We start from the raw sequence: 24076 nt of genomic DNA on the forward strand, positions 1-24076 counted from the left end.
TTCCACATCCAAGAGATCTGACACGCTCTTCGGGCCTCAGTGGGCACCCCCACATGTACGTACACACACACACACACACACACACACACACACACACACACACACACACAAATAAAAAAAAAAGCAAAACAAAACCCCCAAATTTTGGACTCTTTGCAGCCCAGGGTATAATAACCCCTGGGTTTCCTAACAAGGCTCTGACTTACAGGGCAACAGCTATTGGATCTGCTGGTCCGCCACCCCCACCCCTCAGAACCTCTGACATCCTCTCCCAGCCTCCAGCCTGGTCCTTGCCTCCAGCAGGGTGACTGTGATCATGAACCAGGGCGGAGGGCAGCAGGTGTAGCTGTCGTAATACCACTTGCGGTCAATCTCCCGGGGCAGGGTCTCGTAGGCCACGTGGCGGATGAGCCGCTGGGAGAGGCTCAGCCCCTTCTCCTCCAGCAGGGCCTTGCTGCTCAGCCTGCGGTTGCCCTGAAGGATGGCCTGGCGGAAGCTGTTGGAACGCTTGTTGCTCATCTGCACAGGAAATGGGGTGGGGAGAGGGTCAGAGCCGGGGCCTCAGGGGAGCACCTCACCCACACCTCAGCCTGCAATGTCCCTAGAGCCATCCTAAACCCTCTTCTGTGAGCTCTGAGCAGCAGTCCCTGAACGCCACTGTGTTGACTTCTGACCTCACAGCTCACCTCCACTAGAAAAGAACTCTGAATACTCCTTCTGCCTAATCGGAAACTGAGATCCAGAGAGTACCTAAGAAGACGCAGGTTCAAACCCAGGCCTGTACTTAAACATTCCTCCTACCCACTCATTCCTTATCCTTCCATCCCTCATGTTAAGGCCATCACCAGACATGGGAGATGGTGGTGGTCAGGACAGGGAGGAAACCAGCTGTTCAGAGTGACGGCAGCTGTGGGAACGCACAGGATCCAGGCCAATGTGTCTCAGCAAGGGCTTTCCCGAAGGAGATGATGGTCAGGCGAGGGCCAGGGGTGAGTAGAAGTGAGCATCCTCAGACACACCAGCTTGGGACGGTGCAAGCAGGTCTTGGTCACCCAGCATTTAGGAGCTGCCAGAATCTGAACCCAATGTCACGGAAGCCATGACACCTGAATGCTCTCCTTGGTGAGCCAGGGTCTCACCTAAGACCAGGTCCTGCCCTCCGTAGTCTGGGCCTGGTCCCCATCCAACTACATGCTTCATCCAGCAGTTAGATGGACTTCCAGCCTCTGGAAGCTTCTGCCATCCTTGACTTCCTCTCCAGGATCATACTGTAAACTATTCCCAGGGGGAGAAGCCCAAAAGACCCAGATCTCCTGGCCTAAGGGCCCAGCTGCTTCACAGCTACTGGCATGTAGTGACCACTTCTCAGACCACAGACCACAGGCCCAGCAGGTAGTAATCCAGGTAATAATCCAGTCAGACCCAGAGACAAGAACCAGTCAGGACTAGCAAGGTGAATGGAGCCAGAGCAGGGCACAGGAATCTGAGGCTCTTTCTGGAAGGATCCAGGTTCAGATGAGGTGGTGGAGTGGGAGTCTCTCTTGCAGAGTCTTCTCACTCCGGAGTCCTGCTTCTCACTGTTCCCCGTGTGGCTTTGAGTCAGCCCCCGCTGGCTGGCCGGCCGGCCTCGGTGAAACCCTTCTAGCCATTCCCACCCTCCAGATGAGGGGGGTTTGTTCTGCGTGGGTTTGGTAAAGGAAGGGCCACAGCAATCATGCAGGGAGGTTTCCCGGCAGGAGAACATTAAGAGACAGCAGAAGCTTGCAAATGCGGTCCTTTATCATATTTGGTCCTTGAGAAAACCCTGTCTGAACCGTGAGATTCATTTTACAAATGGGAAAAGAGAGGGATGGAGTAGACAGCCAAGGCAGGGAGAGAGAGAGCCAAGGCTCTGGGGTGGCCCTCTTTACATGAGTGCAGCCTGTGACTGGCTGCTGCAGCTCAGAGTCTGAACAGAATAATGTGACAATATCATGTCACTTCTCATCATGAGCTCACACAGAGGGCACCACTGGAATGGAGCCAGACAGGAGGGAAACACTTGCCTGGGCCTTGAGATTGGGCAGGCACCTGGGGCATAGGGGCCGGGCCGGGCACCAGCCTGAGCCAGGCTCATGGTCTGCGTCTTGGTGAGGCTGATGACACTCGTGTGGTCCAGTCTGTGAACCGCTGTCTCGGCTCGGCGTGGGCCCAGGCTTCCGGGTCTACTCCCTGGGTCTACTAGAACAGTGGAATACGATGCTACCCCTGAATGTCTGTAGCAGTTCCTTGCAAACCCACAAGTCCACAGACTGTGGCAACCTGCAGCTGAGAGGCCACAGACACTGCTATTGCCTGGGCAGCCACGTCACAGAGAGCTAAGATGGGACGAGTGACCGCAGGCTTCCCTGGCCCTACCTGAGGCCTTTGGTGTCTAAGAATACAGAGGACTTCACAGAGTTCTTTCTCCTCCATGGGGTGCATGAAGAGATCAGAGACGGCCTCATGGACAGGGGAACAAGCAAAGACATCCCGCCTTGTGTTCACCTCGCTAGCCCATGTAGCTTCGACTGATGTCCCGTCCATGGGGTGGGGAAATGCAGCTTGTCTAAGCCACCCGAAGTCCAGCATAACTACCCACAGCAACCTCTGAGAGAACAGCATCAATCCCCCCCGGGGGGGGGGGGGGCGTCTCCACCAAAGATAACAGACAACGGGCAGGACTCACGAGCTATGGCCCCTCCCACGAATAGGGACAATCATCAGCCGTTCTCAGAGCTCTGGCCTTGTTACACTATGACTAACAGATGAAAACCTTTTGGAATTTTTTATTTTATTTTGTTTGTTTTCATTTTTGTTTTGAGATAGGGTCTCACTGTGTATCTCTGGCTGACCTGGAACTCACTATGTAGACCGGGCTGGCCTCACACTCACAGAGATCTGTCTGCCTCTGTCTCTGCTGGAATTAAAGTCATGTGTCACCACACCTAGCCCTTTTGGAATTTATTAACTTAGCAGACCACTAGCTTCCATCAATCCAAAGGCTAAGAATGTCATCAGACAGCATCTGAATTGTGTGTGTGTGTGTGTGTGTGAGCACCTGAAGCTTATAGGAAAGTCTCCCATCTTGTTCAACCCATCTCTCTGAAGTTTTTGCTTAGTGTGTTTCTAAAATGTCTTGATTTATAACTCTCTTTGTTCTATTTCTATAAAAACCTCCATGAAACTGCGTCCTTGGAACATGAGATTTGCGGAGACCTAACACATGCTTCAGGCCGTTGTCACTCACACTGGCCCCAGAACAGACCATGCCTTACTCCACCGGGGTGAGAGCTGCTTCCCTCCATGACGGCGGCATCTTCTCACCTGCTGCAGCCCTGGCTGTTCAACCGCGGTCAGTTCAGAAACCCTCTGCCTAAAACGCCCTCCCGTGCCTAAGCTCCTCCCCTTCCGGAATGCTCACCAGGTTGACAAAGTCCTGGTAGCAGATCTGCCCATCGGCGTGGCTGTCAACGAGAGCTAGCAGCACCTCCTTTTTGTGGGGGTCCAGCTTAGAGCTGTGGCTCTCCAGCAGGCTCCGGAACTTTCCCGTGCTGATGTAGCCAGTGCTCCCGGGGTCAAACTGGGGGTGAAGCACAGAGAGCAGAGGAGTCAGTGGGGTACCACCCTCCCAGGGCTGGTGTGGGGGTCCAGACCTCCCTCCCTCCCACCCGACCCTCTCTCTCCCCACCGGGGCCCAGGGGGACATTTCTAAAGACACAGTCAGCATCATCCTATCCAACCACCTCCTGAGGAGAAGCTCACTGAGTCAGAGAGGAGGAAAGCCCCTCTCCTTTACGTTCTTGTTTATCTTTGGTTTCTTTGAGTCAGTTCAGCCTCGGCTGGAGCTAAAAGTACCCTTCCTGTGAGGCCCACGCCCCACTGATGGTGACGATTTTAGTTGAGTTTAGATGATGATTATTTTTCGAGGCAGGGTTTCTCTGTGTAGCCTTGGCTGTCCTGGAACTCACTCTGTAGCCCAGGGTGGCCTTGAACTCACAGAGATCCGCCTGCCCCTGTCTCCCGAGTGCTGGGATTAAAGGCATGCGCCACCACCAGCTGGTTTTCTTTCAGTGGCACTGGTGCTCTCCACCCAGCTACAGCTCTCCCCCAGGCCTCTCCCTCCACTTACTCCTCACTGTGGAAAGGAAAGCAGGAACAGAGTTCAGTAAGTGGCAGAGACAAAGGACTTCTGGGACAGGGAAAGGACCTGAGCCTCCCCTGTGCAGGAGGTACACCCAGCTTCCCCATGGCCGGTCCTAGGGTCCTACGCACACCCCATACATGGGTAGCCGACTCACCAAAGACATACTGTCTGTTGTTTTGTCTTGGGGGTGGGAGGTGTGTGCTTCTGCATTTGTGTGGGCACATGTACATTTTACACCGTTCTCTTTAACCTCCGGAAACTCCCCTGCACCCTGGACAGCAGCCAGGCTTCCCACCTAATCTGTCTCTAGCTACTTCTGCTTCATGCCAGGGCCGCCACTCCTCCAAGGCCAGTGCCTCCTGTCACGGCGTCTGTCCTACGGTCATTCAACGGAGATTTGTTGGATGAATAAATGGGATGTTCAGATGAACAGACAGGTACTAATTTTCCATGAGAAACCTCTTCGGTTCAGTGAGAAGAGGCCTTAACCCTTTTTTGCTCCTTCCCCACAGGGCTCACCCAGAGCTTGCCCTCTGTACTCTGTCAGGAAATGACACCCCATCTCTTGTGGTACCAAATGCACTCCTGCCCCGGCACTCCAGCGTGCACCTGGAAATGCTGCAGTGGGCTGCTGAGGTAGAAGGCAGGGAAGGCAGGGGATACAGCTAGCAGCAGAATGCCTGCCGAGTACCGAAGAGTCCCCGCATCTGATACCCAGTCAGGAACGGGGACCACTAAATCGCAATGGGCCTTGGGGATGTACAGGGGTGAGGCTGGAAGACCAAACCCACGTGGCCCCTTACTCTGGACAAGGTTGGCAAAGGCTGTTCAGTGAAAGCAGGCTCTGTATACAGTATTTCTAGACAATCTGAGACGGACAGTCAGGGACCACTTCAGCTCTCCGCAGAACTCTTTAGGAGAAAACTCTAAGGAGATCCATGTTCAGATGACACCCTCCACCCCAGCACCATGTGTACACGACATCTATTCGCTTATCACCATCAAGTACTTCAGGAAACCCAAAAGGATCTTCAAAGCCGACGGAATGGCTCAATGGATAACAGTCCTTGCTAAGCAAGCCCGAGCCCTGAAGGGAGGAGCGAACCGACTCCCAAAAGCTATCCTTTTGATCTCCCCACATAAGCCCCCCACTCCCCCACACAGAATAATAATACTAGTAGTAATAATAACAACAGATTTTTATTTGTTTTTTGAGACAGGGTTTCTCTGTGTAGCCCTGGCTGTCCTGGAACTCACTCTGTAGGCCAGGCTGGTACGAAGCTCATCAAGCTCTGCCTATGTCTGCCTCCCAAGTGCTGGGACTTAAGGCATGTGACACCACACTTAGCTGAGGGCCAAGGAGCTGGCTCAGCAGGTAAAGGCACTCTCAGTTAAGCCTGATGACCTGAGTTCAACGCCCAGCACCCACAGCGCAGAAAAGAGAGAACTGACTCCCACACATTGCTCTCTAATCTTCCCTCTTATGCTGTGGCACACAGACAGATGGACAGACAGACAGAGGTACACTATACCCACACCTGCACTCCAAATGTAATTTTAAAAAAAAGAGTAATCATACCTAATATTTGCCATGTTTTCATGAGCCAAACACTGTTTAATGTACTTTATGTAGAGAATTCCTTCTTTTTTGAAGGTTTATTTATTTTTGATTTTATATGTATCAATTTTTGCCTGCATGTATCCGTGTGTACCACATGTGTGCCTGGTGACTATGGAGGCCGGAAGAGGGGGCTGGATCCTCTGAAACTGGAGTTACAGACAGCTGTGAGATACCACGTGGGTGCTGGGAATTGAACCCAGGTCCCCTGGAAGAGCAACAAGTGCTCTTAACCAGGGAGAGGCGGGGCTCTGCTCCAGGAACCCACGGTTCCCCCTTAAACACTTTTTTTTTCTTTTTAATTTTTCAGTAGGAAAGGGGCCCAAACAGAGCTAGCCTGGCCTCCTTGCTGCTCAGATGTGGACACTGAGCAGAGAGAGGGGAGCGGAGGGAGAGAGGAAGGGGACAGAGAGAGGGAAGGTTGACAATGCTAACAGTTGGGGCTTGGGTGCAGGAGACCACTGTCCTAATCCACAAGGACCAACCCTGACTCTACGTGGGGACCCTTTAGCCTGGCCCCGACTGTGCCCAAGCCATGCTGACCTCAGGACTGGGTTGTAGGTCCTGGGAAGATGTCTGTTGGGTCCTTCAGGGGTCAAGGGTCCCCCGCATATCAGGGGACCTCTTCTGCCTCACTAGGGGAGGAAAGCCCAATGGTTTTGCACATGCTGGGAGCACAGCCCTCGATCCCTTCCCAGGGGCCTCCTCAGGGCTCCCGGCAGAGGAAGATGAAGGAGGGGGCTGGGATCAGGCACCAGACAAAGAGCCACCTGCTCTCCTCCCCCCTCCCCCTGGGGAGGGGGCCTCCCTGCCGTTGTCCTAGTGACAGGGGCTGCCCTGTGGCTCCCCAGGCCTCCTAGCCCCAAACACATTACAGGCTCTATCTCCACTGGAGAGAACGCGCTGGAATCAGGCCGAGTCTCCATTCTCTGCCAAAACTCTACCTTTCCGTGCCAGGGCCAGATAGGCCAGACAATGGGGGGGGGGTCACCGCTACCCTAGTAATGAGGCCTCAGGGACTCAGGATGACTGGGGGTGGGGGAGAGCCGGAGACAGGCTGGTTGCTGGGGTTCTAACGCCTCAGACAATGAGGCAAGGGCAGAGCTGGCAGCGGGCAGCGGGCACCCAGTGGGGTGTAGGTCAAAAGAGACAGGAGGAGACAAAAGGAGCCAGGGACAGGGTGGCAGGGAGATATCGAGCTCAGAAGTCAGAAGAGAAAGGTCCCACCATTCAGAAGGAAGCTGAGGACTTCTGACTGAGACTGTGTCCCTCAAGCAAGCTGGCAGGGAGCAAGGCAAAAATCACACTCCTGTCTTCTGCCTTGACTGGCCCATCTGTTCAATGGGCTGATGTCAACCTGGGGCAGCCGCTAGCCAGGGGCTATTCTCATCACTTTATTCATATGGGGGTCTGTCTCCTTGGTCTGTCTCCCTGCCAGCTGCCCTCAGGCCTATAGGGAGTGAGGTCACACTAACAGTCTGGTGCTACTTTGGTGGGAAGTGGATGGGGGAGGGACAGAACAAATCCTCTAAACACAACTTCCTTTTTTTATTATTATTATTTTTTTATTCTTTTATTTTTTGGTTTTTTGAGACAGGGTTTCTCTGTGTAGTTTTGGTGCCTGTCCTGGAGCTCGCTCTGTAGCTGGTCTTGAACTCACAGAGATCCGCCTGCCTCTGCCTCCCGAGTGCTGGGATTAAAGGCGTGCACCGCCATTGCCCAGCTCACAACTTCCTTATATGCTAGAGCCCCTGGAGCTGCCCCTCTAAGGTCCTGACCCTGGAATCACTCTTTGGGGCAGCAGGCTGCTGGCAGAATGAGCCGGGGGGTGGCATGAGCTGAAGGCAGCCTGTCAGGGCTGATCTGGAATGGTCAGTCAGTGCAGCCGGAGGAATGAATTTATCAGCGAGTGAGGCAGAAGCCTGGCAAGAAGGCAGAAGTCACAGTGGGTCCTGACCTGCAGGAGAGGGTCCAGTGCTGGACAGGGGTGCACTGTGTGGGGGGACCTGCATTCAACCCAAGCACAGGAGGCTGACCACAGAGGCCAGACAGCCCTCCCACAATCCTGCCCTCCCTCCTCAGCCGTGAAAAGAGCTTCTGGAGGCTCCAAGGGGACTTTTAATCCCACCAGTGCCCTGCTCATAAACTGCTAATTCCATAGGTGGCTGCTCTTTCCAGTCTAAGGACACACACACACACACACACACACACACACACACACACACACACACACACACACAGAGACTCCCATCTCTCATCTCCCAGCCTGTGCTGGTGTCTGGACCACTTAGCTCACTTAATCTGGGAAAATGATCCACCAAATTCTCCCTGTGTTTAGGTAGGAGCTCACCCCCAGTGCTGTCCTAGGGGGCGCAGTTCATCAACTACAATGCCTCAGTTTCCCCATCAAAGAATTGGTAGGAGGAGCTTTGCCTTCTTGTGGGGATGGAAGGGCCATATCCATCCCTGGATATAGAGGCAAGGATAGGGTAGAGAAAGTCATAGTCCATTAAGCCTTTGGGGGCAGCTGACCTTCTATTCTGAGTCCCAGGACCATTGAAGAAGAGTAAATGGGCAGTGAGGTGGTACTGGACCCATTTAGCAAGTTAGGTTAGGGACTCATAAATCTGGGTCCAAATAGCTGGAAGGGAAGCCAGGCATAATGGTGAAGACCTCTAATAGTGGCACTTGAAAGATAGGCAGAAAGATCAGGAGTTCAATGTCACCCTCTGCTATATATCAAATTGAAGCCAGCTTGGGCTACAGGAGACGACTGCCTCAGAAAAACAAACAAACAAACAAACAAACAAAAAAACCCTCAAAACAAGAACAAAATCCCCAAGTTTCTGGAAGGACCCTTAGTGGCTTGCAAAGGGCAGTGCAGAACGCCAGGGGCTTTGAGGGCTGTGAGCCAGAGGCACACGGAGTAGACTTCTAAGGCCCCGTCCTTGTGCCAAGCAGCTCTACTCTGGGCCTGTGTACGTCCTAGCCTCCTGTCTCCTTCCCAGATGAACAACATCATACAAGGAGCTGATGCAGGTGGGATGTCTGCTAAGCATCGGGTACTAACTTCACTGAACCCTCAGCTCACCATCCACACTGGTTTTCTCTGAGGCCATACTGGTACACACCTGTTCTCCAAATGTGACTGACTGTGCCTCCTTTGCTCCAAGGTGTCCCAACGCGGCTGAAAAATCACATGGCCTTCCCTCCTTCTAGTTATACCTTACAAGAATCTACACGGTATTTACTATTGTGAAAGCTACTTCTCAGGGGTCGGGGTAGGGTGGGAAGGCAAGGCACCAAGGGCTGAGCTGCTCAAGTCTGAACAGATGGTAATTCGTTTAGATAAACTCATTCTCAGGCAGAACAGAGAGCCTGGGCTCCCTCCAACCACTGGGATACTACGGCTAAAGAGTTCCAAACACTGGCCCGTCCTCCTAGCCACCCATCCACCCATCCATCTCACATGGTTGCTAAGGATCACTGTGGCCCAGGCATCACCCTCATTATAGGGATGGTTAGGAAAGCAGGGACTAAAAATAGCAAGAGAGAATATCTCAAGGTTAAAGAGCGAGCAAGTGGCCAAGAGGGAAATAATTGGAGGTTCCTCCATGGGGCTATCTGGGCCTGGCCTTGCCCTCCCTTGCTTTCCTCAGCCCCGTTCAGTTGTGCAAAATATAACCCCTGGCACAGGATCTTCCCAGTGTGTGTTTCTGAGACCCTGGACCCAAGGTGGTCCATGAGAGTACAGTGAGTTCTGAGAATAGGAACATCAGTCCCTTCTCGGGGACAGGGGGCTGTGGGAGGTGATGATGATGGGGGTGGAGGGGGACACAGGCGGAAATTAAACAAAACCCTATTTTCTCTCCCACAGTCAGAAAGCCCTCCCAGAAGAGCACGATGCAATCACCCACGGGAGGGCTATGCCCGCCCCAGCAGTGGAAAAGCCTGTTCGGTTTGCTTCAGCCCCACATTTTCCTAACTCGACCTTACTTGACCACAGCATTTATTTTCTGGCAATTACACTGTGTGGAACCTTTAGGAACAACCACAAGTCTACAGTACAATCATGTTTCCCTTCATGAAACCCAGGCAGCCCCTCTGCCTCCGGTTCTTGAGCGTCACGGTCTCTCAGGCAGCCGATACTAGAAGTCTGTGGGATCCGGTCCCAGCTAGAAGGTTGACTAGGGATACCAGGTCCCAAGAGAGGCTGAAAAATCAGCGATTGGCCTCATGGGGCCACAGAGCTGAGCTCTCAGGGACAAACCCTGCCAGAGCAAGGGGTTTGCCTGCTCAGCACCCAGGACAGCAGCCCAGCTCTCCCTGTGGGCCAGAAAGTTGCCCCAGGCTTCTCAAATGTCCCTGGCATTCTCAAATCAGGAGAGACGGGGACAAGTCTAGTTCCTATCTATTATGCATTTGCGACTTGCACAGACTACATTTCTGGGACAATCACAAGTCTGGCTCCTGGGAAGACCCTCTCCTCTGACATGTATAGGGGCTCATGAACAGAAGTCCTCAACATGATCCCAAAGGCAACATCTGGAGCCGACAAGCTAGCTGCCATCCTGGGAACACCATGGTCTGGAACATGGGAACCTGGGATCTGGGTAAGTCCCCATCTTCATCCCCAATGTCTCCTGTCTGCCCACAAGGAAATGGCCACAGGGCATGTGTCCTGGGACAGGGTAAGATGCAGACAGCTGCCCTCCAGGGTGGGGGTGGGGTATCCCCCATCTGTCAGCTCCTTGTTTCATTCCCAGGCCTCGAAGCAGAGGAAATTAATGAGGCTATTGGGGAGTTTCTGGCTCAACAGAGCTGTCCCCACCCGGCATGCCACAGCCTACCAGGGAACTCTGGCCCATTCATAGACATTTACAGCCCCATAAATTAAAAAGTCCAGGCTGCAGCTGGCAAGGTCAGGAGGCCGGGGATGGGAGAGTGAGGGCTTTCTCTTCCATGTTTTCCTTGCAAATGAGGATGCTAATCCAGCCAGAGAGAGAGAGAGAGAGAGAGAGAGAGAGAGAGAGAGAGAGAGAGAGAGAGAGAACCCACCCCTTGTCCTTCCCATGACCTTCTCCCTCTAATTCTTCAAAACACTGACTCTCAGAACACAATTAAGTGTGACTAGTCCCATTTAACAGACAGAGAAACTGAAGCCCTCAGAAATGTCACACCTGACCTGCTCCAGGGTGAGCAAGGGATGCTTCTTCCCAGACTCCAAGCCTCCGTCAGAGTGGAAGGGAACTGGTCCTAAGATCAGGTTCTGACCCTCCTGCCCTTCAGCCTGCCCACATGGAGCCATGAGGAACCCAGCCCTCTCCTCTCTTTCTGTTACCCCTGCAGGTAGCTAGGCCTCATCAGGCACCAATCCAGACGCCAGACTCCTCAACACCCTTCCTCTCACTTCATAGGGTCGCAGAGCCAAATCCCCGTGGCTGAGGCTAGCAGGCTGGTCAGGGAGGCAGAACAGGCTTCCCCAAGCAGAGAACCCCGGCTGAATTCAGGCTGAGTAGCTGGACAAACAGCATTTCCAGAAAACCATTTACCCTGCCAACAGCTGGAGGAGGGAACAGACGGGCCTGTCCCAGAATGTGGGCAAGTGTGACCGGAGAGCACCAACGGTGAGAGCCGTCACCTTCTACCAGACTCTGGCCCTCTCCACCTGTCAGCCTGCCCCAGGAGACCCCACTTCCTCAGCACCACCCCAAAGCTGCCTGGCGCAGGGACAGCTCTCCCTCCTCTTGCTTGGTTGGCCATGTCACAGGCTCTGAGGGGACAAGTGGGTGCTGTGACTCAGAGGCAATATCCCAGGGGGTCGGGAATATATGGACTGACTCATCTGGCCCAGCTTGTCAGGGCTATCCAGGGACCAAAGCTGAGTCATAGCCATATATCCAGAAGCCTCCAGGGAGCAGCAGATAGGAGCGGCAGCAGGAGGTGAGATCAGGAGAGGTTCTGACATCTGCCCTGCCCTTTCTCTTCTGCCCAAATCTTGCTCCCTGCTCCCTTCCCTAGAAACCCCCAGAATCCATCTAGTCCCCTGAACAGTCCAGGAGCAGGAGGGAGGTGGGAGGCAGAACAGGAGCAGGCAGACGGCATGAAGAGCCTTGAACAGCCCCTTTACCTCCTGTCCGGTTGCAGAAGCCACCCAGAAGCCTTGCGGACAGACACACCCACTGCAGAGGCTCCCAATTTGTTCCATAGCTCTGGGGAAGCCCTGTCCCCTCCACCCGGAGTTTCCTCCCCCATAAAGAGGACCCAGAGTCAGGCGTGGTGGCATACACCTTCAATCCCAGCACTTGGGAGGAAGAAGCAGAGGCAGGTGGATCATTGTTAGTTCGAAGCCAGCCTGGTCTATACAGAGTTCCAGGCCAGCCAAGGCTACAAAGTAAGACACTGTCTCGAAACAAATACCAAGAAAGAACACAACAACAGCCTTACCTCTCAGTTTGCTGAGAAATTAAAGTGAGAGGAGATAACAGACCTGTGCACACACAATAGACACTTAAGTTCATTCTCTCAAAGGAATTTTACCAACATAGACCTACGCTTGCTTCGGAAAAGTCAGGAGGTGGGGAGGGGTCTGGCACATTCCTGTAATCCCGCACTCAGGAGACTGAAGCATATTAAGTGTGAGGCTAGCAGGACCTATATAGCAAGACCTTATCTCAAAAGGGGAGAGGGTGAGCCACGTAGAGACTAATTTTCAAACAAAAATCTCTGAAAGAGGTTTGGGATTATGTCTGTTTACAGCTCTAGACACATTGACTCCATTCCTATAACAAGACAGTACCCTGGGCCCAATGTCACTACGACACCAATGGAAGGGCCAGTAAGAACTGCCAGATAGGAAGAGAGGAGGCTTGGCCCAGCCCACATGCGGGCTAGACACCTTGTCCTGACCCTTCACCTTTCGCCCTGTAGCACACAGACAAGCCAGATGAGCAGACAGTGCTTGGGCATCAACATATACCAGACAGCCTTGTCCTAAGACTCTTTCCGGGAAGTTCAGCAGTGGCGTGGTGTTCAGCTTCTGTCCTAGGAAGGCAGCCTAGCCTAGCTGGACTAGGAATCTGGACACTTTGATCCAAGCCCTGTACTACATGTCCATACCCCTCTGAGAAACAGGACTCACTTCATTACATGCCACCAGCAAACAATATTTACCTGGTGCTTCCTACCGGCTACGCCAAGATCTGTACACACTCCACCCATCCTCCCAGCAACGCTCGCTCAGCTACTGTTCTACAGTTTCCAGGAGAAGTCTGTGGCCTGGCTTGCCCACTGTTGAGAGGCTAGTGGGGTGTCATCTCCCCACCTGTCTCCATCACCTTGCAGGGTACCACTAAGCAAAGACAGTGGCAGTACCTAGTGGCAAGCACACAGGAGCTCAGACACCATCACACCAAGGGACCTTCTTTCCTCACTTGCAAAATGAACAGATGATACAAGACACTTCCATCGACTGTCTAATAACCTATGGCCACTGACGGGGCAGGAAAGGGTGGGACATGATCAGGTGCTGCTCGTGGAGAGGATACCTTATCCCCAAATAATACACACACAGCTAGAGTTTCACTTTGTTTTTCTAAAGAACTGTAACAACTGAGCCATCTTTCTAACCCCCGGGGCTGTGGTTTGACCTGCCATTCATTCAGACGTCTGTGGGTCTATCACACACTAGACAGTACATAAGTTAGGCTCTCTTGGCTCTACTGCTCAACTGCTGAATGCATTGTTGTGAATGGTCAGGGATCAAAGAGTTAATAGATACATGACCTACCAGGTCACTGGAGTTGGAGCAGGGTAGTGATGTGGTGCTGGAGGCTACATCTCATCTCCTTAGAGTTGAGATGCAGAGGCCAAGGGTGGGCTCCAGTTAAACCATAGCTTTCTTGTTCTCTGAGATCCCTGCTCTGCTGGTTAATCGTGTGTTCCAGGGCCATGGCCAACGTGACTGACTGTCTCTGGGGAAGGCATTTTTCTCTGTGGCTCTTCCATAATCCACTCAGCAGTTTCGTCTCATCTGAGCTTCCTTTCAGCTACCAAAGCACCATGACCACCCCCACACCTGCAGCCAGCTAGCAGGAAAACTACAAATGAGGTCAGAGTCTGGGTCCAGCCAAGAGAAGACCCGAAGGTTCCCGGGACACTGGGAGAAAAAAGCTGAAAATTCCTTTTGGCTCAGAAGTGGTTTGGGGAGGACCTAGGAAGTAGTTCACTCAGTTGTTAAGAGCACGTGCTGCCAAGCCTGACAAGCTGAGTCCAATCCCCAGAACCCAGTGAATGGAGAACCAACTCCTACAAGATGTCCTCTGACCTCCACAAGTACACTGTGGCATGTGCATGCTCCCCACATATATATATATATATATATATATATATATATATATATATATATATATATATATATATGTATGTATGTATGTATGTATGTATGTATGTATGTATGTATGTATGTAAACTTTTAAATTCAACTTCTAAAAGTAAAGTGACTTTTAGGACTGGAGAGAGCTAACTCAACAGTTAAAAGCACTCACTCTCCTTGTAGAGGACCCAAGTTTGATTCTCAGTATCATGGTGTCTCTCAAGCACCTATCTGTAACTCTAGTAGAATACATTAGAGTAGATTGATTAAGAAACTTGGGGAGGACAGAAACTGTCTCAGATCTGAAACCATCGAAGAAATTGTGAAAGAAATGTCCAAATGCTTTAGCAATTAAAAAATACGGTATTTTTGCCATGATATTGCATTATAACAACACATAGCTCTTACAGTTGTTATTATTACTATTATTTTGTTTGCAACACAAGGGATTTGAACCCAAGGCTTCACACATGTTATGCTACATTCTGCCTCTCAGTTACACAGCTAGCCCTATGCTAACTTTGTCACACATATTCTTTGTGGACAGGCGTGAGACAGAGTGCACACATGGAGGTCGGAGGACAATTTTTGAGAATCAGTTCCTCCCTTTTACCACGTGGGTCCCGAGAACTGAATTCAGGTCGTTAGTCTTGGACACAAGTGACTTTACCTGCTGAGCCATCTCCTTGGCCCAGTAACTTAAAAAACCTGTTTAAAGAGTTAGGAAAAACCCATCAAGATTCCCCTACCCCACCCCACCACCACCAATGAAAGGACAGTTCCCTTATGGAGAGTTTCAAGTAGGAAGTGAACACACAGGACATGAGGTAGACAAGCTGATGGCCTCCAGTTTCCTCCCTGTGGTAGCTTTTATAGGAGAAGGAGTAGCAGGGACAAGACCTGTTGTATCTCCATGACCATGGAACAGAAAAGCTTCCAAAAGACTAGGGTCACCTGATCTCCTCACCACCAATCCCCAGAAGGCATCTTGGCCATTTACTTGAAAGGTAGCCACAGAAGGCTAACATGCTGGCTTTTCACCCTTAGGGTGCAGTCAGCTTCATTCTGGGCAAGGCTTCCCTGCATATTAAATGTGGCATTGAAGAGTTGAGTCAATTCCACCTCCAATACCTGGAAACAGATGACCACTGGTGTCCCCCTGACCCAGGAAGGGGAAAGAAGACACGCCCTGCTCCAGAGGTTCCAGACTCCAATACCTCTGACTTTTGTAACTATTCCATCAGGAATGAAGCTATTCTAAAGAGAACTTTGTACCTCTTCCTTTGGATATCTACTGAAACAATGTTTCCTACGCTGGCTAGTTTCATGTCAACCTGACACCAGCTAAAGTCATCAGAGGAGGGAACCTCAACTGAAAAAGAAAAAAAAAATGCCTCCAAAAGATTGGGCTCTGGGCAAATCTGTAGGGCATTTTCTTAATTAATGACTCAAGGGGGAGGGCCTAGCACATTGTGGGTGGGGCCACCCATGAGACAGTGGTCCTGAATTCTATAAAAATAAATAAATAAATAAATAATAAAAATAAAAAAATTTAAAAAACAGGTTGAGCAAGCCACGGGGAACAAGCCAGTAAGCAGCATTCCTCCATGGCCTCTGCATCATCTCCTGCCTCCAGCTTTCTGCTCTGCTTGAGCTCCTGTCCTGACTTCCATCAATGATGAACAGTGATGTAGAAGGGTAAGCCAAATAAACCCTTTCCTCCCCAGGTTGTTTTTAGTCATGGTGTTTCATCACAGCAATATTAACCCTAACTAGGTCAGTTCCCAATAAGTTAGAACTTCTCCACGAGTCGCATTCTGGGAGAAGGAGAAGGCTGAAGCCTGGTGCCAGTGAGAGAAGGAACTTATGAAGCAATCTGTGGTGGTTTGAATAAGAATGGCCCCCAGAGGCTCATATATTTGAATGTTTTGTAGTGGGTAGCCATTCCAGCTTTGATCTGGAAGTTCCGAGGCTTCGGTAACTGTCACGACTACAAGGTGGGGCCGAGAGAGGACCCTGAAGACCCGAGATCCGGATGTGCTGGCTCTCTTGGTTCCTGGACCCTGGACGCTGGAGGTAGACTGAGCAGAGTTCTCCAGAGAACACCGCCAGACTGCATCACACCTTTTCCAGACCCTGTAAACTATCCCTTCACTTGTAAGTTACCCCACAAAATAAACCTCCCTTTTAACTACGTGGAGTGGCCTTAATAATTTCACCAATAATGTTTGGTCACCAGGGAGTGTTACTATTAGGAGGTGTGGCCTTGTTGGAGGAAGTATATCACTGGGGGTGGGCTTTGAGGTTTCAAATTCTCAAGCCAGGCCCAGTGTCTCTCTTTCTCTCTTCCTGTTGCCTGCAGATCCAGATGTAGAACTTTCAGCTACCTCTCCAGCACCATGCCTGCCTGAGTGCTGCCATGCTTCTCACCATGATGATAAAGGACTAAACCTCTGAAACTGTAAGCCAGCCCCAATTAAATGCTTTCTTTTTATAAGAGTTGCCGTGGTCACCGTGTCTCTTCACAGCAATAGAAACCCTAGTTAAGACACAGTTCTTACAACTAGCCACACCACTTTGCAGGAGAGAATGGAGTAAGATAAAGATGGCTCGGTGAAGGGTGGGACCACACCTTGACCATGATGGTTTAGTTATGCATATTTCTTGCTGCTATGGATACTGAAACACAAATGTCATGTCTATGCACAGAAGATGGACTCTGAGGATCACTAGATCTCTTTATTCCTCTTCCCAAGGTGGCCACATTGAATAAATCTTCCTTCTCTGCTTCTTTTTTTTTTTTTTTTTTTTTTTTTTTTTTTTTTTTTTTTTTGGTTTTTCGAGACAGGGTTTCTCTGTGTAGCTTTGCGCCTTTCCTGGGACTCACTTGGTAGCCCAGGCTGGCCTCGAACTCACAGAGATCCGCCTGCCTCTGCCTCCCGAGTGCTGGGATTAAAGGCGTGCGCCACCACCGCCCGGCTCCTTCTCTGCTTCTTATTGTAAGTATGTCTGTTTACGTGACCTATGGAGGGTGAGAGGTCAAGTCCGACTCGTTAGGGTTGTCAAGGCCCAGGCTCTGTCCCTAACAACTCCACTAACAATCTCCAGGAGGTGAATTCATGGATTACATGGGCTTGAAGGCACTGACAGGTGCCATGTTTCACTAACTCACCAACTCACTAACTAGTTAGCCTAAGGCTATCTACCTCTGTAGGAAATGCTGGGGAGCCTCCCTGCCATCTCCAGCCAAACTTTCTTTCTAGTAGTCACCAAGTTAACCAATGGTCAAATCCTACTTCTAGTCAGACTCATGTCTACTGGGAATGTCTGCTCTTCTCCTGCCCTGTTGGGAAAGGGCAAGATAAGTGGACTAAACATGGAACAGAGCCCAAAGCCATGCTCTGAAGCAGTGATGCTAAGACATAAAAGAGCCCCAGGCAGGATGAGGCTTTGGATGTCTTATGAGGGATGGACAGGAGGAATCTAGCTTGAGAGATGGCTCAGCGGTTAAGAGCACTGCCTGCTCTTATAGAGGACCCAGGTTCAATTCCCAGCACCCACATGGCAGCACACGACTGTCTGCAACTCCAGTTCCAGTGGATCCACCGCCCTCTTCTGGACTCTATGGGCACTGCACACACATGGTGCACAGACACATATGTCGGCAAAACAACCAAGTGTATAAAATAAAATAAATCTTAAGAAAAAAGAAAAGTGGTCTACAAAGTGAGATCCAGGACAGGCAGAGCTGCTACAAAGAAACTGTCTCAAAAAAAAAAAAATTAAAAAGAAAGAAAAGAAAAGAAAAAGAAATCAGAACTTACTGTAAAAGAAAAATGGCTCTGAGTAAGACCTGTCGGCTGCTTTCCTAGAATTCATTTTGTCTGCCAGAATGACTGATTGGTTTTCCTTTTATTTATTTCTTTGTTTACTTATTTTTCTTTCTGCAATGCTGAGAATTTAGCCCACGGCCTTGGGCATGCTAGGCAAGCACTCTCCCATTGAGCTACATCCCCAGCCTAGGAGGATTTCTGAGTGGAACTCTCCAGAAGCAGGGGGATGCACTACAAGCTACCCAGGACTTGCCTCCAGTGGGATTTTACAGACTGATGGCTGATACCGAGTGCCTGCCACACGCCCTCTGCTTGGAACTGTTCTCCAGCTGCACACACTTCCCTCTGGAAGTTCTCTTCCATTCACCCAAATGGTTTGTTTGAAAATGTAAACACACACATAGAAACTGGCAAAGGAAATTAGTCAAATGTGAAAGACACAGAGGGAAAAAAAACACGATACACTGTGTTCTAGGTTCTCATTCTAAATCTGGCAGGAGGTGTGAAGGGCTGGCAGCCGAGAAGGAAGAGTAACAGTGGCAGCGCCATGGTTCCCTCCTGCCTCGAGATGTCAGGGCAGCAGCTGGGATATTCCTAGGGACCAGAGGGAGAGTAGGTGGCCCTCATGTTGGGAGCCAGGCATCAAGGATTATATCCCCCAAGATCCTCACCCAGGCTCTTTCCCCCATAAGCCTACATGTTCAGTCCCATGGGGTAATTGCATTTGGCTAGGTCCCCACATTAAACTTGGCTGTCACTAAAGCTGTTGGTTTTTGCCAACCTGAACCCCCATCTTTTTCCTTTCCCTTTAAGCTCAGAATCTCAGTTGAGGATGTGGTTCCCCTCAGCTACTCAAGTCTATTAATATCTTCCTATTCTCCTATCACCATATCTTTTCTTTCCAACCTCATTGTCACCTTCAAAGTGACATGAGTTAAAGGTTTGATCTCTAGCTTGGAGCTATTGGGTCTAGTAAGGAGCCTTTAGGTGACTGGGGATGTCAGGAAGCGGGGTGTGGGATTCAGTCTCTCCCTTTTCTTTGTCCCACAGTCATAAGGCCAGTGGCTTTCACCCCACTACATACTTCTGCTTGGGTCTGCTTCTTTGCAGGGGCCATCCAATCATGGGTAAGAGTATCCAAAATCACCCAGGCAGTGGTGCACACCTTTAGTCCCAGCACTCAGGAGGCAGAGGCAGGCGGATCTCTGAGTTCAAGGCCAGCCTGGTCTACAGATTAAGTTCTAGGACAGCCAGGGCTAAACAGAGAAATCTTGTCTCCTGTCACAAAAAAATAAACACCTCCTGCCCACCCACCCCCAAAAAATAGAATATTCAAAACCATAAGACAAATATATCTCTTCTCTTTATATACTGACAATGGAAAACTAGCTAACACGAGCTGCTTGTCTGTGTTCACTTCAGCAGCAACTAAGTAGTTCCCTCATCCCTGTATCCCACATCACCTCTCCCACAGTTACAGCATCTAGGTATCACCTGGATCCTACAACAGCCTTGCTTTAAAGGAGAGGAGGGCACAGTAGGTGGCTGCTCTTCCAGAGAACCCAGGTTCAGTTTCCAGCACCCCCATGGCAGCTCACAAGCGGATCCCATGCTCTCTTCTGGCCTCGGAAGGCACTGTGCATACGCGGTGCACATGCAATCCATACACGTTCAGAAACAAACAAACGCTTTTGAAAACTTTCTCACCTACAACAAAGGTCTGGATCAAGATGCCTTTTCATACCTCCCTCCCCACTCACTAACCCAGGTTAGCCTCAAAGTAGCTCTAGAGCCAAGGATGACCTTGAACTCCTGACTGTCCAGCCTCTACCTCCCAAATGAAGACTTCACAGGTGTGTGCCACCACACCTGGCTTACACAAGCAGATCTCTTAAAAGTCGCACAAACCTCATGGCACAGTTACTCTCGGCTGTGACTGAAGTGTTCAGTACCCACCCACACTGGAACACCTGCCTATCTTTTCTTCGGCACTATGGTACAAGCACGGAAAGGAAATACCCGATAGTACCCAAGTACGAAGTAAAAAAGAACTATTTCCCCAGTGAAGGCCAAATGTCCATCTCCAGATTCAAACCCAACCCTTGGTACTTCCAACTCTACTCCTCACCCCTATACAGCAAATAATCACATACTGGTTTTCATTTGTAAACCGTCCAGCATCCCCACTGCAGAATGGGACACAAGATCGGCCTTCAAAAGAGCCCATTTTATGAACAAATTCTCCTCCCCAAGGATGACAGATTTTATGTTATGGGGGCCAAGTATTTTTCATAACAGGAGCAGAAAGGGAGCCGGAAGGTTCGCTTAAGCCCCTCCCCCACCTCCCCAGCCTCCTGCTGCAACACACTTGCACATAGAAAACTTTAATACATATTGTTCAATTCCCAAGTGGTGTAAGCCCAGCCATGGTGCAAGGAGAATTTGGAGGGAGAAAAAGGATTCTCTCTAGGGAGCCTACAGCTGTCTCTGATACCCAGAGCACAGTGTGGCTCCGCCCTAGACATACTAAGCCACGCCTCCACAGCACGTCACCATCTTAGGAGCACCGAGCTAGGGAAGCCCACGCAAGCAGGCAGGGAGACTGAGACCGGTTTCAGGCAGGACTGGGAGGAAGCGAGGGATTTAACTGCTCACATACCTTTTCAAACAGGACTTTCCAGTGCTGGTAGAGAGGGAGGCCATGCAGGAGAGGAAGAAGAGAAAGAAAGGCACTTATCACCAAGGTTTCTGCAGACCCCTGAGGTTTCCGACATCACCTCCCAGCTGGTGCCCAGCAGTCAGAACCAGGCTCAGAGGCCCACCTGAAGAACCCCGAAAATTCCCCAGATGAGCAAAGGCAGAAACGCACAGTACGGGGTGGGAACGGGGTGTTTCTGGGGTGGGACAGCCAGATACAGGAATGAGAACAAGGACGATTCCCAACTATGTCTCAGGGTTTCTGATAACTTCTGCTACCTAAAGGTCACGTCCACATCCACGCCCAGAGTCCAAGTGTACTCAGACCCTGTCCGCTGGAGACTTGCCCTTGCTTCAGCACTAGTCTTGCCTGCTTGATTTGGGGAGGGGTTTTGGGTGGGTGGGTACTCCCCAATATGCTTCCAAGACTGAGTGTGAGTACTGAGTACGTAAGACTCTCTCGGGAGTTAGGGCCAGGAGAAAGTGACTGGCTTGACCACGCAAGCGAGAGAGATGTTAGACTCCCGGTCCATTCAGATTTGCTGGCTGTGGTTTCGTAGGTTGGGGTTCCTGGCTTAATTTTAACCCGAGGGAAGGACAGGTCAGAAGCAGGGTGCTGGGAGGGAGTAGTTTTAACAACTCAAGTGCCCAGGGCTTCCTAGTGTCAGACCCTACCTCGCCTCCCAGGACAGCCGGACAAGAGATTTGAGCGGCAGATGGCAGGGAAGCCCTCTGGGGTAGCCCCTCCCTAGCCCGCCCTGGGGACCATTCCTGGCACCGACGAGGTCTAGGACTCCTGAGCCCCCTGCTGGGAGCGTTTCGTCCCAGCGTTCTGGCTCTCTTAGCTCTCGCAGGGTTCAGGGACTAAGGCCAGTTTGAATTTCAATCAGTGTCGCGACAAGGCAGATGCCGGGCGGGAGCTAATCTGAGAGCCGAGAAGGGGTCTCCAGATTGGTCTGCGCTGTCCAGAGCCTGGGGCGCCGGTTCCTCCCCCCACCCCCCCGGCTTGCAGAGTCCGCAGGTCGCCGAGGGGAGGGGAGGGGGAGTCTCTACAGTGACGCGGCCGCCTCTGCAGGAAAACGCCGTGTCCCGGGCACTGCACCAGCAGCTGGGAGGGGGCTCCGCGGCCGACAGGTTCCTGGCGGCGCAGCGGCCAGAGCTGTGTCCCGCAGGGAAGCCGCGGGAACCCGAGCGGGGGTGGGATGCGCGCCGGTTCATTTGGGGAGACCCATCCCTCCCACGCGCGGGGGCCCCTAGCTCATCCCGGACGCTCCAGTGACATAACCTTGAAGCCTCCAAGTTGCCCCCGGGTAGGGAGCTGAAGCCGCGGCGGCTCCCGGCGTGGCGCCCCCCAGAAAGTTTGAGGGGCACAGGAGGGGGCACTCACGTCTTCTGGCGCGGCGGGCAGCCGCTCCTCGGCCTCGGGCTCCAGCTCCTCGATGCGCTCCGCCTCGGCGCAAGCGGCCACTGCGGGGCCGGGGCTGGGGTGCTCACCCATGGCCCAGGCTGCGGCGCTCGTCCCGGGGCGCCGGGCTAACTTTGCGCCGCCGCGGCCGCGTCGCTCCAGAAGCTCGCTGCGCGCCTCGCCACCTCCGCGCTCGCCCCCATGGCCCTGCTCTCCGCGCCGCCCTCGCCGCGGACCACCCCCCCCCCCGCCGCGACCCCGGGGCGCCGGGCCCCGAGCCGCCAAACTTCTCCGCCTCCGCCGCGGGCCCGAGGCGAGGGCGCCCTTGGGCCGGCCGGGCCCTACCGCTCCCCGCGCTCCTTCCCGCTCCGCGCGGCCCCCGCTCTGCGCGCCAGCCTCCTCCTCTCCACCGACTCCTCCGGGGCGGCGCGCGGCGGGGGCGGGGCTGCTCGCGGGGCCCCCGCCCCCCCAGGCCGCCCGCGGGGAGGGAGGGAGGGAGGGAGGGGGGAGGAGGGAGGGCGGGCTGCGGCGGGGCGGGCAGCGAGCGGCTGCTCCTCCAGCCCAGGGATAGGGACTGCGTTGTTGCCCTCAGCCTGCTCAGCTCGGCCACGCGTTAACCGTCACTTGGAGGCGGCAGAATGTGTGACGGAATCAGAAGCGAGGTTCCCACGAAGTTGGCCACGTCGGGGTTAACCAGGACTGAACGGAGAGTGAGATGTGAGGACTGGATCCCACCAGTCACCCTTAGGTCCCTTATTCACTGCCGTCTCGGATTCTGGGAGGTCCGGGAAAGCCTAGGGATGCGAGGAACGTCAGGGGGTCTGGAACCCCAAACCCTAACCTTTGCCCTCCCTCCATCCAGAGCTGTAAATCCTGCTCGCGCTTCTTGATCTGTTAAACCCCAGGAAAGCGCCCCGCCAGAGAGAGGGGCTGGGGAGGAAAGACAAAAAAAAAACCCTAAAACTAAAAAGCAGGAATGAAGTTAGTAAAGCAATAGAGGATCCTTAAAGAGAAGAAGGCAGTTTACCTGCGGGAAAAGCCGTCGGGGAAGACGGTCCTCCCGAATGACTATAATTTGTGCCAGTGCCCAGGCTGGGGTAGGCGCTCCCCAAGGAAGGCTCAGGGACTCATTCCTGGTGCAGTCCCCCAGGCAGCCCACAGACAGAACCAAGGCTATACCCTTTAGCCTCTTCCCATCAGCTTCGCTCTTCTCGCCATCCTGTCAGAAGGAAGCATCTGTTTTATTAGCAGAAGTTGCAATTAACGTCTTCATTTTCATAAGACAAATGTAACTGCATTTCGCAGCCCCAGGATCCAACCTGTGACCATCTCGCCCAGCGCTGACTACTCCCCTTAAACACAGAGGGAAATTAGTTCCATCCTAATTAGGTGAGTTCGCAACAGACACCAATTTTCATCTCGGTTTCAGAAAGTGTGATCATTTCAACTATTTTTGTTTCTTGCCACCCTCCCCCATCCCCTACTCTACTAACAAGTCAAGATCCTGCCAAGATTTCCTTGTAAATAAAACTGTCTGCATGGGGGTGTGATTTTGAAAACAGCCTTCAGGGGACAGAAGAGAGGCTGGATTCCTTGTGGAAAGAAGCTCAGAAGGATAAGCCATTGCAGGAGGCCCTGAGGCTGGGGTCCCTGCCTCTCCTAGCCCTGCTACCATTGACTTGACAAAACATGCATGGTGCTGGCTCTGTTACACGCAGACTTACAGCAGAGATAGCTCAGAAAGCCTGGTTACAGGGGAATTGGAAAGAGAGACAGGTGCATGGAAAAGATGGCCACCCTGCAGAGATGTCCAGCAGCCCAGCACCCACTGACCCCAGCTGTTCCTCGCATACTTTCTCTTGTGGGGGGGGGGACGGGTCAGGACATATGGGGGTGCACGGACAGCTCTTAGCAACACATTGAGTTCAGTCACCCCCTCCTGGGGAAGGTACCTTTGCAGGCTCAGTGAAATCTGAACAATTAT

The 24076-nt window shown here is 52.2% G+C and overlaps 1 protein-coding gene across 3 annotated transcripts in view; it reads right to left on the reverse strand.

Annotated features, from left to right (window-relative positions):
• Window positions 1–22297, reverse strand: part of Rhbdl3 (rhomboid like 3) — a 52290-nt gene extending 29993 nt beyond the window's left edge. For all 3 annotated transcript variants that reach the window (XM_052759927.1, XM_052759929.1, XM_052759928.1), the window contains exons 1-4: window positions 22075–22297; window positions 20650–20673; window positions 3443–3601; window positions 295–519 (exon numbers count right to left, since the gene is read on the reverse strand). In XM_052759927.1, the coding sequence (XP_052615887.1) occupies window positions 295–519; window positions 3443–3601; window positions 20650–20673; window positions 22075–22185 (519 nt within the window). In that variant the 5' untranslated portion in view covers window positions 22186–22297. The remainder of the gene's footprint in view (window positions 1–294; window positions 520–3442; window positions 3602–20649; window positions 20674–22074) is intronic.
• Window positions 22298–24076: the final 1779 nt, after the last annotated feature.

The sequence above is a fragment of the Peromyscus californicus genome, unplaced genomic scaffold (genome assembly GCF_007827085.1).
Source record: "Peromyscus californicus insignis strain IS unplaced genomic scaffold, ASM782708v3 Scaffold_3__1_contigs__length_106647218, whole genome shotgun sequence".
Lineage (NCBI taxonomy): Eukaryota > Metazoa > Chordata > Mammalia > Rodentia > Cricetidae > Peromyscus > Peromyscus californicus.